The sequence below is a fragment of the Urtica dioica genome, chromosome 8 (genome assembly GCF_054948205.1).
Source record: "Urtica dioica subsp. dioica isolate 48M chromosome 8, U.dioica_male_clone48M_v1_H2, whole genome shotgun sequence".
In the NCBI taxonomy this organism is placed as follows: Eukaryota; Viridiplantae; Streptophyta; class Magnoliopsida; order Rosales; family Urticaceae; genus Urtica; species Urtica dioica.
Window position 1 is genome coordinate 30,320,025 of NC_142763.1, and position 18,447 is coordinate 30,338,471.

At 33.9% G+C, this 18,447-nt stretch overlaps 1 protein-coding gene across 1 annotated transcript; it reads left to right on the plus strand.

Annotated features, from left to right (window-relative positions):
* Positions 1-16,924: 16,924 nt before the first annotated feature.
* On the plus strand, positions 16,925-17,799 carry LOC149389104 (LOB domain-containing protein 38-like). The gene is made up of 2 exons (XM_089624628.1): positions 16,925-17,196; positions 17,300-17,799. Exons 1-2 carry the CDS (start codon positions 17,004-17,006, stop codon positions 17,611-17,613), a joined length of 507 nt encoding a protein of 168 aa, XP_089480754.1. The 5' UTR covers positions 16,925-17,003; the 3' UTR covers positions 17,614-17,799.
* Positions 17,800-18,447: the final 648 nt, after the last annotated feature.

An 18,447-nucleotide genomic window follows, 5' to 3' on the forward strand; every position in this document is an offset into this window, starting at 1 on the left:
AAAGCATGATGTGATATACATTGCATTTCAGCAATCTTGTACATGAATTCCATATCTATGAGATCTTCACAAAGTTGTTCATGACATCTTCATAACTTAGTACTTCACCAATAGGTCTTGTCTATATCACATAGTGAGTCTAGAGCTCTGACTTTATCAAATGAGAGTATGTAAGCTATGAAATGACATGTCTCATTTCAGGATTGAGGTAAGCATGATGCAATTCATACACAGTGACTCCGAGACATAAGAGGTTAAATGGTTTGTTCTTATTTTGTCTCTAGAAGTGCACTGATCAATTCAGTACCTTCAGAAGATACCTAAGAAGAACTATAGAGCCTCCAACTCTCAATGTCCCATAACCAGACATCATAGATTCTCCTAACAATCATAGTGAGATCAATAGCCCTTTGATCCTTAGATTGTGAATATACTGTTTTAAGCAAACCATGAAGAGTTTGTTCATGCAAATCTATATTTGACTCTTCATTTGTTGTTAGGTTTGTTTAAGGACTAAAGACTATAATTTATCATAAAGCTTCAAACATATAAGGAAGAATGAATGAACGTTTCAACTTTTATTAATTATTCAGCAGTTATAGGCAAGAGTCTTTGTAAGACTTTATTACATCAAATGTATATAAGTTATGATTACTACTCTTCTTGTGGGAACCAATGCCAACAAACTCCTACTTGACTCAAAGAAGATGTGAGTAGTCCTTCATGCCTAATCCCTCGTGATGCTGGTAGAAGACCTTGCAGGATAAGGCTTTGGTGAATAGATCTGTCAGGTTGTCCACCGTCGAGATCTTCTTCACCTCCACGTTTCCGCGCTACACGATCTCTCGAATCAAATGGTATTTCCTCTCAATATGCTTAGAGTGCTTATGGCTTCGAGGTTCCTTTGAGTTAGCGATAGCCCCACTGTTATCACAATAAAGTGTCATGGGCTCGTCGACATTTGGAACGACTTCCAAATACTTAAGGAATTTTTTAAGTCATACAGCCTCTTTGGATGCTTCACAAGCAGCCATATATTCTGCTTCCATTGTGGAGTCAGCAATGCAAGATTGCTTGATACTTCTCCAAACAACAGATCCACCATTTAGGATGAACACAGATCCTGAAGTGGGTATCCTGGAATCCTTATCCGGTTGAAAATCGGAGCCGGTATATCCCGTCATGGTCAAGTCAGTACCTGAATATGTAAGCATCAAGTTCCTAGTTCTCCGAAGATACTTAAGAACATGCTTAACAGCAATCCAGTGCTCGGGTCCAGGGTTGGATTGAAACCGACTTACTACGCCAACTGCAAAGCAGATATCTGGTCTAATACAAAGCATTGCATACATGAGACTTCCTACGGCTGAGGCGTAATGAATTTTTCTCATGTCCTCAATCTCTTGTGCAGTCTTGGGAGACTGGTCCTTAGAGAGTGAGACTCCATGCCTAAAGGGTGTTTGGCCCTTCTTGGAGTCTTGCATCGAGAAGCGATCCATCACCTTATCAATATAAGATGCTTGAGAGAGCGACAAAGTCCGGTTCTTCCGATCTCGAAAGATTTGGATCCCCATAATGTACGCGGCTTCTCCTAGATCCTTCATATCGAATTGGTTTGCCAGCCAGATCTTAACCTCAGAGTGCTCCCTGCATGCACCCTCGAAAGACAGCCACGCGCGCCTGCCGCGGCGCGTCGCGCCCATCGTTGCAGAGAGTACTTATCCAACGATGTTGATTAGCTACGTTATTTTGCAAAATCAACGTTTCAGTTTTACTAATTAGCTACATTATTTTACTTGGAATGTCTTTGTTATTGCATTTTTGGAACGACATATTTAATGAGATACATTGATGGTTTCTCTCTATCCTAAACAGCGACAATAGATTGACATAACATCTAGTGATTACTCTTGCGGTGTCACGCGGGTATGATATTCTCTCCAACCACGGGTAATCTCTAAGACGAATATGGCCGACATAAATTTATTAATTACTTTTTTTTTTAGAAAATAGAAATTATCATTTATTATAAAATAGAATAATTATTTGCGCAAATTTTGATAGATTTATTATATACATTATACATTTGACAATTCAATATAAATAAAACATGGTTTCAAGATTTATATCATAGTTGACGTCAAGTTTTCTTGTGGCCTCTACACCCTCTTCACAAGAGTCGGTTGGCGATCAAAATTGTGGATATGTGTCGTTCACCGACTTTTGATATTTATACTACTATCATACAAAAAGCAAAATCTATGAATAAAATTAGTGATATTAAACACAATATAATTCTTCATTTAATGTGACTGTGGTTCGTCGGCAAGAGAAGACCATACACTGATGATACCATTAAAAACGGAAATAAATACTTCGCCAGAAAAGCTGGCCATCTGATTTACTTCGTCACAATCTTGTAATAAAAACTTAAGACGTACTATTCTTACAATCTTTTGAGAAATGAATGGAAAATAATCTTTCATTATTTATTTATGATAAAAAAAATGTATAATGTATATAATAAATCTAATCAAAATTTCGTCACAATCTGGTAATACACTGACGATATCATTATTTATTTATACCAAATAACAAATGGTGAAAAATAATCTTTCATCTCATTATACCAATCAATTTTGAGAAAATTACAATCCATCACTTTTTTTTTTTTTTTTTTTTTTTTTTTTTTTTTTTTTCATCTTATTTAATCCATCCACTCATTTTTCCCTCATTCCTACCAAACAAAGCCTTAATCCAGTCAACTTTTGAAGGAGCCTTGATGGAAAATCTAATTTGCCTATATCATAAATCTTTTTCTCACCTATGGTCCCTTATATGAAGGACGTAGATATGTTGAGTTGAATTGATTTTAGTTGTTAATGGGTATTATAATGAATGTTAGCGAGGTTTTATGGAGAACGGGTTGTTTAATGTGCGATACAAATAAATTAAAGATGTTAAATAAAAATACATAAAAATATGATTTCAATTTATGCCACAATATGCAAAAAAAGAAGTATTGCTCAAATCAATTAAATTTTTGGAGAATATAGCCGAATGCTAAATAGTGGCGAAAGTTCTTAAAGGCTAAATAAAACTAGAAAAAATTGTAAAAAATAATTATTTGAAATTTATTGATTAATAAAATAGTTAAAGTTTCAACTTATTAGCAAAATAGTCAAATTTACGTTTTCAATTATTTTTTACAGTCAAGATTAAAATTTTTGATGATTATTATAAACAATTTATCACTTAAAAAAATTAATCTTGGGGTAATTTTTTTTTTTTTTTAAATCAGATTACATATTTTAGCTATTTCACTAAAATTAAGATAAATCTTGACTATTTTGTAAATTCATAACTTTAAATTGACTATTTAACTACATCACCCATAAAACTAAACCAGTTTAACCGATATTAAAGAAAAGAAATAATCCAAAAATCATAGAAAAACTTAAAATCGGTAGGATTATTTTACTAAAATTGCCACCTCATACCGTTAGATAAAGTTACTAAAATGGATTTCTCTTACCATATTTCGGTGGGGGCATAAACATCAAGCGCTGCAACGAGTGGAGGTAGTTTCCACGACGAAAATGAGCTCCATCTTGCAAAATGTGTCTTCTTTGACCTTAAAAGTTTCCGCAACAAAAATCAAAAGGTTTGCACGATGGATACTGTGTCCGTCGTGCACAACTTGCTGCCCTACATTTTATTATATTCTTAAAAAATCTCAAACTACTAGGCTTAAAATAAAACAAAATTTCCAATCTACGTCTAGCTTTGAACAATCACCATAGGGTCTAATTGGCCCTGTGCATTAATTTACAATGTGTTGCAGTCTTGTTGCAAAAAGGGAGAATTGACTAATCAATTATTATCATGGACTACACCGTAAAATAGATGATGGACCTAATAAATCCAGCTTAAAGATTAAACACCAATAAAATCGATAACTTGTTCCTCTTTCTTTCACATTTGATTAAATATTGTGGTTACTAATCTAATAAAATCCGAAATTGAACTTTTAACATTAATAGAATTATATTCATTCAATTTCGGAGTGTCCATTGATATAGCAATGCATTGCCATCGATCCCTACACTCCCTAGGCTCCCTCGTGATATAACTTTTATTACTTTTATTTCATTCAAAAGATTTGAGTGCCATTAAGTTTCTAGGGAAATATTATTTGCTATCAATCTTATAACAAAAATGTTGATAATCAATCGATTATGGAGTCAACTATCAGATGAATGAATATTTACTCTATTTTACGAAATCCGTGTTGACAATTCCCTTTCCCCATTGATCATATTTCTGACTCTCGAAAGTATTTATAAACATATGTTAGATGTGAACGAATGAATAGAAAAAAAACCAGAAGATATGTCTTCGAAGTCCAAGACCCACTATAGCTCATTGGGACTTCGATACGTGTTGAAATGGTTCCTTAACCAACAAATATAATCAAAGTTTTTCAGCTCATGCATAACTGTGACATCTAGGGTAACAGCCGCGACATAGGGTAAGCAACATATGTTAGATGTGAAAGAATGAATAGAAAAAAACCAGAACATATGCCTTCTAAGTCCAAGACCCAATACGGCTCATTGTTTTTATCACCTAAATTGAATCAGACCCAACGTGCATCAATTTTTTCTTGTCGTCCAGCGCCCAGAGGTAATTACTGAAATAAAAACGTGTATCTTATGATGTACAAGGGTAGATTGAAAAGTAAGAGCTCTAAATAGGTTATCTACCACCTGTCTTTAGTATACGCTACACTTACTACACGGTAAACTTTTTGTCTGTACCCACACACACATAATATTATCACAACGCTATCAATATCACAACGCTGTCAGAAATGAATTTCGTAAACCAGCATTAACACTGTCAATATCATATTATCACGTAAACAACGAAATACACGAGTAAACAAAGTTTTTGAAATCGAAGATCAACACTTGACGGATCTGAGCATTAAATTGTTCCCAATCAATAGAAAACTACTTGATTAATTCAAACGGCAGTAATATATATATATATATATATATATATATATATATATATATATATATATATATATATATATATATATTGAGGATTGAAATATGTTAGAAATTCCACATTATAAATGAACGAGAACTAACAAGAATTTATAAAAATTGTGGACTTTTTCTTTCATTGTCAATTGATTTTGAGCAAGGATTGAAATGCCGACGGCCGACTTCGTGTCGATGACCTCAAAAATCGAAATTCGCAGTGGCCGATGGGAATTGCGACGAAAAAAATGTAAAAATTTGAAAAAAATTGTGCCGACGAAAATTTCGATAAAACACATAAATGCCGACGGAAATAATGTTCCGTAATTCTTAATATAACAAATAAAATCCGTACTTGAGACACGTAACAAAATTAGTTTCAAACACACTCATAATAAGTTTAAACTTCAAATTTAAGTATCCAACACACGTAAAAAAAGTTCACACATCATAAGAAAAACATAAACAAAAGGTCCAACACACTTAATAGGTTCAAAAACAAAGATAAGTTCAAAACACATACTAAGTTCAACATAAATAAAAAGACTCAATAATAGGTTGAGTGGCGGTGAGATTGATAGTAACCCCCGTCTCGATTGTATATCCAACAATTTGAGGCGAACCTCTATGGTGTTCATGGGGTTGGAGACGGGAACATGGACAGACACATGCACTGGATAAGGACATGGGTAAGGATACAAATACGAACCTTCACCGTAGGATTTGAAACGACATTTCGTCAAACGACATTGAGCCAAATTAAGTCGCTATGGAGTCGACATCATAATCAGTAGAGGTCATGGACATGGTGGAACCCATTCCCATCTATCTACCACCACTGTATTGCATGACATTATCATCATTAATTCAATTTCAAAACAAACATTACAATCTGAAAAAACATTATTACTAAAAATCATTACAATCTAATAATTTTATGAGATTATTAACATTACTAATCTGAAAAAATTTGATTAATTAACACGAATATACACAAAATTTTCTGAATATTTCTAAAAAATCAAGTAAAAAACATATGTGAACCGCACATTCTTATTAAACATGTTTCATTCAACAACATTTTGCCATAGAAAATTAAAACAATCCGAAAATTGAAATTTTCTTCTTCGGCCGAAATTAAACAATCGGCTAAACAATGCAACGAGGATGAAATCACGCCGAAATTACCAAAAAATGATTGAATTTGTTCCATCAAAATAACTTTGTCTTGATCGAAATCGCCGGGATGTGTCGCTCGTCTTCGGGTTCGTCGTGGAGAGGAATTTCCAAGATTTCAGTCGCCGAAATTACTTCGCCATACCCTCATTTCGTGTTACTTATACCACAAAAAAGAGACATCTTTCGGCGACACGACGACGACGCAGAAATGACACGCCCACACCATTTCGATGACACAATATGGCAAAACGACCAACGTGCAACTGTTGTGCCGGACTTCACAAATAACGCAATTTCGCCGTCATACCCTGAAATTTTAATCCATGATTTTGAGGAATGTCACAATATTTTCATAAGATATAATTTGAAAGTTTAAAATAAGATATAATTTGAAAGTTTAGACAAGCATGAAAGACGAAAATTTTGAAATAGACCAATCAAAACAGAATTGAGAGTTCAACATAAATGAAAGGTTTGATATTGAAATCTCTCCCTCTTTCACACACAATATAATTAGATGTGGTCCAAAATTAGGTTTAATAATGCAGAAGAAAAGGTCCAAGGTTTTCAAAAGGGAAAATAACACATATATACCCTGTGTTTTAGTGAAATGTCGAGTTCAACTTTTGATTTTTTTAAAAATGTCAAATTAATATCATCTGTTTAACTAAAATGACGAATTTAAACTCTGAAATGGATAACAGTGTTGCAAATCTCCCTTTCATTGATCTTAACTCTCATAGAATAAAAACTGAATCAAATCCAAAGCAGTACCCTAAATTCCAAATTCTCAATTTTGAAAAAATAGCATTAAATCAAAATTAAATAATAATATTAATATCTCCCAAGAGATGACTTCATTCCGTGTTTGAATTGCAACTATGAACCCTGGATTCTCTGTTCGAATATGTAATTTTGATGACTATCAACTGTCGATTTTAACCCATTGTCTCTTTATGTGTTCTCCATGATTCAAAGAGTGTTGTTTGTTTTTTTCGTTTTAAAATAAATTACATATATGACGCGAATGAATAAAAATAATTGATTACATATAAATATTATAGTCAACGTCAATGAAAATTCAATAAAAAAGTCAATAAAAAATATTCGTGATGACACTGTTTTCGTCATTTTAATTAAACAGAAAGTATAAACTTTATATTTTTGAAAATTAAAAGTTAAACTCGATATTTCATTAAAACATTGTATGCGTGTCATTTTCTCTTTCCAAAATTAGAAGTAACAAGTCGTAGTCCACAGCACAATATAATAATTAGATGTGTTTGTGTATGTCATAACTCATAATGATAGTTATATATACATATCCAATAATTGTATCTGACATAATAGTATTATAAACTAGTATATCATATAATCTCAGCCCTAGTACACCGCAGTTGGTGGTATCTTTAATCTCGTTAGGTAAGGAAGCGAGGTATCTTTAATCTGCCTGAAAGGAAATTTGCAATATGGACTGGATTTGTTACATGGTAATATGGACTTTTAAAACAGAAGAAATACCATAAACAGAAATATAAAATTATTAGTCACATATAATGATATATATATTTTACAAAGTATTGATGAATACCATAATTAAAAATATAAAATTATAATTCAAATATGATGATATATATTCCAAGTATCGATAATACCATAAACAGAAATCTAAAATTATGACGAGTCAATACAATGTTCTATGTACTCGTGAAATTTAACCTCTAAAGATTGGAATCTTAATGTTCTATAAATCATAAGCAGTGGCACCGTGGCAGTTAAAAATCAGTTCGGTGCTCAAGTACGTACTATTACACTTCCTTATCCCCAAATAAAAAGTTATTTTAACTAAACAAATGAAGCTAATAAAATGTTGCTAGTCAAATGCTACAAGGAAGAAAAAAAACACAGATAATAATGTTACTAATCCTAACTCTAAAGTTGACCATTTCCCTGATTTAGTATTACCTATTGATATCTCTTTTTATTCTTAGTAATGTGTTATCAGCTGAAATAGAGAAATGGCCTACACGTGATTTCATATATGAATTTCTATTGACACTCACGAAAAATCTTTACCAGACAAAAAAACATTCCACTTGACACCTCTAATCCCCAGGCTTATCCTATTAAAAAAGCTCAACCATTGTCCATGAGCCTTGTTCATCCTTATTTGTTGAGCATTTTACTGACAACTCGAGAAAAGTGCATGCACAGACCACTCATCCACAGAGACAAGAGTATTCCACTCTATATGAAGAACTATTACTGTAATTTGCTCAAATCCTAATTTGGTCAACATGTTACATCTTATCAGCCTATTTAATTTCGTGTTAAGCTATGAGAATCTATATGCTTCATATTGTGCTTTTGCTCTACCCATTTTAGTTCATTCCAAGCGTCAATTCTATCATGCATGAGACAACTCAACATGCTCATTGGAGACAAGAAATGGATGATAAGATATCGGTTATGCATGTTAACAAAACCTGGAACGGAGTCCCTCTATCTGCACATAAAAGTTCAATAGGGTGTCGATGAATCTATAGGAACAAGTTCCATGCCGACGAGACTTTATCAAGTCACTGAGCAAGACTTGTGGCTAAAGGATTTAAACATAAAGAAGAACTGGATTTCAAAGAGACTTTTTCACTTGTTGCTAATCTGGTCACCGGGGAGTTGTTGGTTTATGTAGTAGCTTCACAAAATTGTCACCTGACTCAGCTCGATGAAAAATAACGATTTTCTAATGATGGTATGTTTGAGGAAGTGTACATGGATCTACCACCTGTATACATGGCTCAGGGAAAGTTCACTGAGCAAATAATAAATTCTCAGTCCAAGCTTGTTTGTAAGCTCAACTATAAAATTTGAAGTTCACGGTCAATTGTCTCATATGGATTTACACACGCCTAGTCTGATTATTCTGTCTTAACTAGAAAGAAATCAGTCATCATAGTAGTAGGCCTCATTTGTCTTCTATTGATGAAATGAATTAAACTTTTACAATCTCAGTTCAAGTTGAAAGAGTTAAGTTCGTTGAACTATTTTCTCGGCAATAGATTGCACGGTGTACGTCTGCTAGTGTCATCAAACAAGTCATAATCTTTACAACTCTTAGAGAACTTTGGTTTCTTGGAACACACGTCTATGAATCCAAGACAAGCGCTCAGTGGTACTGATGAAGACCCTATACAAGATATCACTCATTATAGGAGTCTAGTTGGACGAAATTTATGTCTGACAATCACAAGCCATATATTATCTTTGTTGTTATCGCTCTTAGTCAATTCCTTACAGCTCCCCAGAACTCCATATTTTCAAGACGCTCATCACGTGCTCTCATATATCAGGTCTTCTCCCAGACCGAGTCTATTATTCTCAGCTTCTTCCACGGAGCAAATCTGTGGGTTTTACATATGTAGACTGGGTGACATGCTCGGATTCACGACGATCAATTACTGGATACTATGTCTGTATCGGTGACTCCCTTGTTTGCTGGAAATTAAAGAAGCAAGCAACGATTTCCCGGTCCTCAATGGAAACAGAGCATCAGGCATTTACTGCTGCTAGGAGTGAAGTTATTTGGCTACAACAACTTCTTCAAGACTTCTAAATCATATCCTTATATCCTTCTGTCTTGTACTGCGATAATCAAGCCAGATTGCATATTGCATCAAATCTAACCCTTCACGAGCGTATGAAACACAAATAAATTAACTTGTACTTTTTCAGGAAACGTCTGCAATCAGACGTCCTAGAACTATTCACAATACGCACTCATAATTAACTTTGCAGATGTATAGGCCAAGCCCTTGTGAAAATATGTTTAGACAGTGTCGAGATGTCGCACACAATGTAGAGTCAATGTATGTGACAACTTGAATTGGTGTAATAGAAAGATAAAAAATAAACAATGCGTAAACGAAATGACACAAGATGTGGTAACCCAATTCGCACACAATGTACTGGCGAACCTGGATAAGATGTCTTAGCACAAAGTGCAACATGTTGCAAGACATCTTTCCAAACAAGCTTGCAGTAAAAAAATAAGCCAACAATAGAGGTAACAACACTTTGTTTGCCCCAAATTTAAGGTTCACTATGTACAATCTTTTCCTTAAGAATTTTTATGGTGCAGCTTGAGGGAGGAGTATTGAAGTCAAGGATAAATGTCTAGTATGTTTAAATAAGGCTAGTCTCTTTATTATTATGTGTACATGGCCAGCTCTTATTTGACAAATTCAATGTACAACTGTTATGTTGTTGATTTTCCGATTTTCGTTTGTATTTAAGCTCGTAAATGAACTCAGTTCTATTAATATAAAATTTTATTTTCTCCTAATTCTCTTCTTCTCTAATATGTGGTTCTAAGAGCAACTCATCTCTATTTTACACCCCCTTAAAAAATATTCTGGATACATTATTTCCCATTATATTTTTTTTAGAATTATAGTTTTAAACTTTTGTTACATTTCTTCTTTCTTAATAATTTGATATATATTACCGAATGTATATATGTTATTTTTAATATGAACGAAAACGTGTAACATATTTATCTATCACATAAAATATGGTTATTTATTAATTGGAAACAAAGTATATAAATCAATGCATTACATTTTATAATGATAATAAAAATACACGCCATAGTACATAATCAAAGCATTGCATTTAAAAAGTAAAATATTGTTCCCACAAATGGTCTATACCTAAGGAAAACTATGCATTTTTATTTTTATTTCAATTGTCTATGTAATATTGTGAGTTAATTATAGTAGTTTTAATTTTTTTTTAATGTACGTGTTGTAATTGAATTACGAAATTTATAAGCAATTAAGCCATATCAAATTTATTATTTGTTAAATAGCCAACGGTTTGTTAATTATAGTTAACCACTGATTCTATTAAGAATAATTAATTGGTAATTTTTCTCAAATAACTTTAGCTTATTAATTGCCAATAGATGGAAATTATTTGGGCAAAATGGTCAACTAATTATTGTTAAAAAAATCAATGACTAATTAACTATAATTAACTAAATGTTGACTATCATGCAAATTTGAGATTTATATATGACTATATCATTATAGAACCCTTGGATTAATGTATTTTAGAATAAAATATTTAATTTTTTTTTATATATTATATTAGTAATTTAAGCAGTCATGTTAAAAATATTTATAAAATACTATTTGATGAATATACAAATTTAAAGTATGTATTAGTATTTACATATTTATTGTAACAAAATCTTTAAATTTTTATGTGTTTTGTATCACGGCAAAGCTAGATCGTGATATCAACCACTGTTTTTTTTTTTTTTTCACAATTATTCAATTCTTGGTTAAACTTAAACTAACATCGGTTTACCCATATTCAACTTTTATCATGCCATGTCAGATAGATGAACCCCACCCTCCTAATTTCACCCTCCTTTGCTACCTAACGAGATTAAAGATACCACCAACTTGTGATGTCCGAGGGATCCGGTTAAATGACATAGTAATTTGTAAATTCTACCCCTTTTTTTTACACAATTATTGAAGGGACCACAAATGATTAAATTATAAATATTTTCTAATATTTATAAAATATTAGTAATTTTTTCCCATCATCTTCTATATCTCATCTATAATGTGTGTATGTAGAGTTAAAAAGATCCTTTTTTTAGCATTGCTTGAAAATACATATGGGATTATTCTTTATTGACAGACAAAATTAGTACAACAATTGTCTCACGAATAGTATTTGATTTCGAGTACGCAGTCCCGAGAACTCCGAGTATCTAGGCAAGATTATATCTAAATACAGACGAATCTAGTAAAAGAGATAAAATAAATTAGGGTGTTGAACAATAGATGAAGTTTCAGACATGTGCTTGTGTGTCTAAAAATGTGAATCATCTTGTTTCAGCCTCGATTCCTTCTATTTATAGTCCTTTGGGTCAAGTCTCTGGGATGATCAGCCCCGACAGTTGCTGAATAACTGCTCCAGAGCATGCGTAGTGACGGTTACTTGCTCATCTGCACGGCATAACTGTTGAAGCGAGCATTTTATTACAATTTGAACTGGTTTACATGTGTTTATATCTGGTTTGACTAGTCTTTGACCTATCAGCTTCTCTTCTCTTTGAAGTTCTGCTCGGTAGGGTTCGTTTTTGCCTTATGAACGGGTCATTCCTTAACTTTCATAAACCCACGGGACTATTTGACTCAGGTTCGGTGCTGGATTCCTACCGTTCTCGTGCATCCGAGCTCTAGCTCGATTGTGAAAATTATATGAGTAACAACAGCCTTCTAGTTTTTTAGTATTTTAATAAAAATGGTCAGGAACTATTTGGTATGATCTTTAACTCAATTATACATCGAACATTTTTTTACCTATTTTGTTAGTGGGATACTCCGGGGTGGTTTTGCTCGGACTATCTCTAATTTAAGCCAGTCGGTGTGACGACGTTTTAGCTATTATTTACTTTGAATCGGCCCGACTATTCTTTCTACCATTTGATTGCGAATCTTCTTCGACATACTTAATCTGGTCCTTTGATCTCGAATATGTATAAGTTTTTCTGGATTTTGTATTTCATTTTGGTCTTCACTTGTGTTTTCAGCGTCATTTTCGCCTTTTTTATTTCTCGGACGTAGTTCTGGCGATTTTTGTAAGCTTTTCAACCTTTTCATCCGGAATTTTGCTTTGGGTAAGTTTCTTTGATCCTTCTAGATTGTAATGCATCAAACGCATGCTAATTTTTCTTTCGATCTGTTTTGAGATTAGTTCTTCAGTGTGTCTTCAGAGCTCGGACCTCTTCTGTTTCTCAATTCTTAGGGTTTCTAATTTTGGTATGGTTTTGTTAGGAATAGGGATTTTTTTACGTCCAGACCTTAAATTTGATCCTCGGGTGGTCCACAGGACGGAGCTGATCCTGAGGACGTTATCTTTCTTTCTGGGAGGGATGTCCTTTTTTCGTGATAGGACTGGTATCATGTGCCTAAGATTGATTGGGATAAGCTAGTTTTTGCGATTACTCTATCTGAAGTATATTACCGACCTCTAGGAATTTTTAAATCGGATTTTTGATCCTTCATCGTTAATTTGTAAGGAAAAAATGTCTTTGGAGTCTGAAGCTTCCATGGCCCTAGTCCAGATTGACGAGTCGGGAGTAGAAATGGAGGCGGCGTCTCCCTCTTCTACTCTTTGTGCTGAACAGGTCCAAGCACGGGTGCCGATCTCAGCCTCAGAACATGCCGAGATAAGTGGTCGAACCTTTGGCATGGATATTCCTCTGGAGAGTTCCAATGAAACCTACTTCGAGAGGAAAGAGGGTCAATGGACGACTACCCACTGGACATCTCTAGTTTCCTATCGGTACCTTGGTATTCGCCAAGAGTTTAAGATTTCGGAAGACTTGATATTTTCTGTTCCGGAGGCACATGAAATGGCTTGTTCTCCTCCTGGGAAAGTGGCTTTCAGAAAGGCTATTTCAAAGATAATCAGGGGGTTGCGTGTTCACCCTTTGATTGCACAGTTTCTCAATCGGCTCGGATGTGCACCGATCTAATTTGATCCCAACGTTTACCGCATTTTTGTTGGGATGACTACACTTTGAGCCAAGTTTTATGAGGAGACTCCTCAGTTTGAGGACTTCGATCATTTTAACAACTTCAAGACCAGTCCCGACTAGTGCGGTTGGTATTACATTGTGACTCATTCTGACACTATCTAGCTTGTGGAGTATCTTTTGACCAGTCAAACAAAATGGAAGGATTACTTTTTCAGGGTGGACATGGATTACGATTTCCCAAAGTTCCCAGGTCCAACTATCTCCGCCGAGCTTGGTGTGGCTCGGAGCTATCTTATTACTTTATTTTCTGTCTGGATCCCTGAGATGATGCCGAAGAGCTTGAAATCTCCGTTGAGATCGTCTACTTGGAGCGCTCACTCCGAGTATCTTTTAGTGGACATGGATTATGTAGTCTTTTAGTGACTCATCATGGACTTGCTTGATCACTAAAAGCCTCTGTTTGGGAGTCTTCCCGCAGCTAGACTTGAAGAACTGTTCCATGAACTTTCGTGCCAGTTGCTTCCATGATCCCACCGAGTTCAGCCTGAGCTTTCCGTACCAGCTTTTGGCGGAGCCTGAAAGAGTGATAGAGAAAGCTCTACACATGACTTCTCGTCCGGATCCTTGTAGTAGCATCTACGAGGTTAAAGTATCAAGGTGGTCGCCAGGATTAGTCTTCCCATCGTTGGTCGGGATGCTTGGCATTCTAAACCTCTTATGCAAAGGATGTTCTAACACCAGTGCCGTGAACGGAGAGACAACATCTCCAATTTTATGTGTCAGATCTTTCTGACTAAGCGCTACTTCCTCAATGCGACGCTCCAATCTTTTGAAGTCGGTTTTATTGGTACCTACGTTGTCTCCAATTTCTTCTGAGTTTTCCTCGAGACCTCTCATGGTGTGAGACCTACTCCTTTCAGTTGAAGGCTCCTTCAAAGAATTCAGTATGTTGAAGATATATTGATATCCAAAAATTTTATTGACAACGATATCAATAATTCTTCAAAGAATTTCTCAGAATCGTTTGAAGATTTATTGACATTCATGTCAATAAAAAACAAAAAATATCAATAAATCTTCAAACGAATTTTTAGATTTTTCAAACAAATTTTTCTTCCAGCTTTTCCATTTTTTTTTAACTTCACACGCCAAACAAAAATGATCTCTAACCTTACCTTTGTGACCATTAAGTAAATAACAAAAGTAAATGCCAAAAAAAAGATATATTATTAAGGGTATTTTTGTACAAATACATATAAGAAAGTCATATTTTTGAATGAATTTTAACTTATTAGATTTTAGTCCTAAAGTATTGAGAATGTCATAGTTTAATAATAATTCCAATGCATATATTAATACAATGTCTCGTAAAAAATTTATATCTAATAGTCAAATGGTTATTTTCAACTATAATTATAATCTAATTATTTAAATATTAATGTTATAACTTGTTGATAGACAAAAATAGTACAACAATTTTCTCTTGATGAGAACTTGGTTTCGAGCACGCAGTCCCGAGAAATCCAAGTTTCTAGGCAAGATTATCTCTAAATACAGATGAATCTAACAAAAGAGAGATTGTAAATGAGGGTGTTGAATGATGTGAAACTTCTAGTTTGTGCTTGTATGTGCGAAAAGTGAATTGTCCTCGTTCACCGACCTCTTCATCTATTTATAGGGTTTTTAGTCGAGTACGTGGGGTGATCAGTCTCACGTCCCTGAAAATTATTCGATAGCCGCTCCTAGAACATGTGTAGTGGATGGTTATTTTCTCAATTGGTCGGAATAACCGTCGAGATGCGTCTGTTACTTAAGTTATTTTATTGATTTACATGTGTTTCATCTGTTTGACTAGTATTTTACTTATTAGTTTCTGTTCTCTTCGAAATTCTGCTCAGTAGGGTTCATTATTGACTTCTGAACGAATCGTTTCTTATCTTATTTTGTCCGTTGAACCTATTTGGTTCGAGCTTGGTGCTGGATTCTTTTAGTTCTCATAAATTCCGAGTACTTTCTCGGAGTCTACTAAATATATGAGTAATATAGCTTAATTCATTTCTATTGACATGATACGACGGGACATGGTACGACAGTGTGGCTTGCTTTAATTTGAACTATTTCTTTAATTTATTGAGAAATTGCCTCAGCTATCACCATTTGATAAGTTTTTTCTAATTTCCTATCAAAAGTTTAATTTTGCCAAAAATATTAGTAAACCACTTGTACAAATACAAGTTTACCCTCAACATGATGTCAACAATTGATATCTATTGTTGACATAGATGTCAACAATTGACATCTATTGTTGACACCTGTGAGCTTTGGATTATCTATTTGCTGACATAGATGTCAACAATCGACATCTATTGTTAACATCAATTATTGAGGATAAAATTGTATTTGTATAAGTGACTTAGTAGTGTTTTTGACCAAATTAAGTTTTTGGTGGAAAATTGGAAAAAAATTATCAAACGGTAGTAGTTGAGACAATTTCTCTAATTTATTAAGTAATTAAGTTAAAATTTTGACATAAAGAACCTGTAGTGATCATATGCTTAATTCCCATATTATTGAGGTCACAGAATGAGCATACAAAAAACGAGGACTGAATTTGTTAATTGATAATGTGAACTTTTCAAAACAGAAAAAATATCAAACATAAAAGTCAATATGATTATATATATATTCCAAGTATTTGATAAAATTCAAAGCTTTAAGGATGGAATTTTTTTTTTTTTTTTTTTTTTGCTTGGAAAAGGACTGGAATCTTAGTATTATATCAATCATAAGCATTGAAAAAAATATATATTTTATATATATATATATATATATATATATATATATATATATATATATATATATATATTTTATAATGACCAAACAAATAAATACGACGGAAAATGATAGAGACGAACTTTAACAAAATCACTCTCTTTATTTGAGGTTAAGGGACGTTTGGGGCAAAACGAAAGTCTATTTATTTATTATAATATTGAGATACATAATCTTTTTATTTTATTTATATATATATAGTCTATTTTTTGATATATTAATGAATCTATTTTATGAATTTTTTTCTTACTATATATGTGCACTCGAGGGTGGTCCTCTACATATATTCGTGCCACATACATTTTCCTCCAAATTTATATCATCAATACGCAGCAGATACATATAGTATTTATATTACATATAGTCGAAGTTCGGGGATCATGGGCGGGGCGTGCAATGGGTGTCGAGTTCTGCGAAGGAAATGCGCCGGCGAAAAATGCACGCTCCGCCATAGCCTGCCGTGGATTGGGTACCCACAAGCTCAGGCCAACGCAACTCACTTCGTCGCCAAGTTCTTCGGCCGCGTCACCCTCTTCTCCCTCCTCTCTTCCGTCCCCCAAGACCAACGACCCGGTATATATATATTCATATATATATATATATATATATATATATATATATATATATATTCATAACTATATCTATCTATCTGCTGATCTGTCTGCTTTGTGTTCAGTTTTGTTTGAGTCGTTGGTGCACGAGGCGGTGGGGCGGGTGGTGAACCCGGTGAGCGGTGCAGTTGGGCTACTCGGGGCGGGACGGTGGGCCACGTGTCAGGCGGCTGTGGACACGTTGCTCCTCTTCGGCTCTTCAAGCCTGATTTCCCACGGGCTCGGCCCCGAGGTCAAGTTTTGCGGTGGTAGACGGCTCAAGAAGAGCGGCGGCGATGATTCTTCTCCGGTGAAGAGGAAGCGGAGGAGGACTACTGCGACGAGCCTCCACGACGGAGCAGAACAGGGGAAAGGAAAGGCTCTCAAGTTGTTCATCTGAAGAGCCCTTATTATTCATACATTTTATGACGTTAATATATTTGCAGTAGCTTCTTTTTTTTTCATTTGCATCAGATTCTGTGTTGGAGTTAAATACGGTTTGTCATTGATGTATTTGCTTGCTGATTTGGTTTATTATGAGGAGGAACGTTGTACTTTTAACGAATGTCGAACTTCGGTAGCAGTGTAATGCATATGCGATTAATTAGACAAACCCTAGTAAGTATATTTAAGAGTACGGATGATATTAATTCTATAACAATATGAGAAATTATTTAGAAATGTACATCTAAACAAGCAGAGTAATAAATTATTGGACGGACTTATTAAATTTATATTAAAAAAATTTAGCGATATAAGTCACATAAACATAAACATAAACATGTGCGTTTTAGCCAACGTTTTGTAAATTTTTCGTAAATAACAAAAAAAATTGTAAATATTTCATAAATTGTCATATTTACTAGAAATTTACTCTGCGTTTTTTATTATTTTGATAGTTAAATAGATTTACGTGACTATTTCAAAAATTTTAACGTTTCATATAATTAAATAGCGTCACTAAACCCATTTATATTAGATAAATGTAAAATTGAAGGGTAATAATATTGTTTAACAATCTATAGTTACATGACTATCCATGCTTAGATATGTGACATATAGTAGAGGAATAGGTACTGAAAAAGATTTAAGTTCATCTTTAGAGCGGACTTAAGAATTCATGAAGCTGTCTTGATAGTACCAAAATATCCACATCAACATATCTAATGATATGACGTGAACTCGGAAGAGTATATGAAACATCTCATCAAATATTACTGATTTATATAAATAT

Excerpts from the sequence above, each read along its gene's own strand:
- LOC149389104 (XM_089624628.1), top strand. The coding sequence starts at position 17,004 with ATGGGCGGGGCGTGCAATGGGTGTCGAGTTCTGCGAAGGAAATGCGCC. Across the intron at positions 17,197-17,299 it reads CCCCCAAGACCAACGACCCG|TTTTGTTTGAGTCGTTGGTG; the intron begins GTATATATATAT and ends CTTTGTGTTCAG.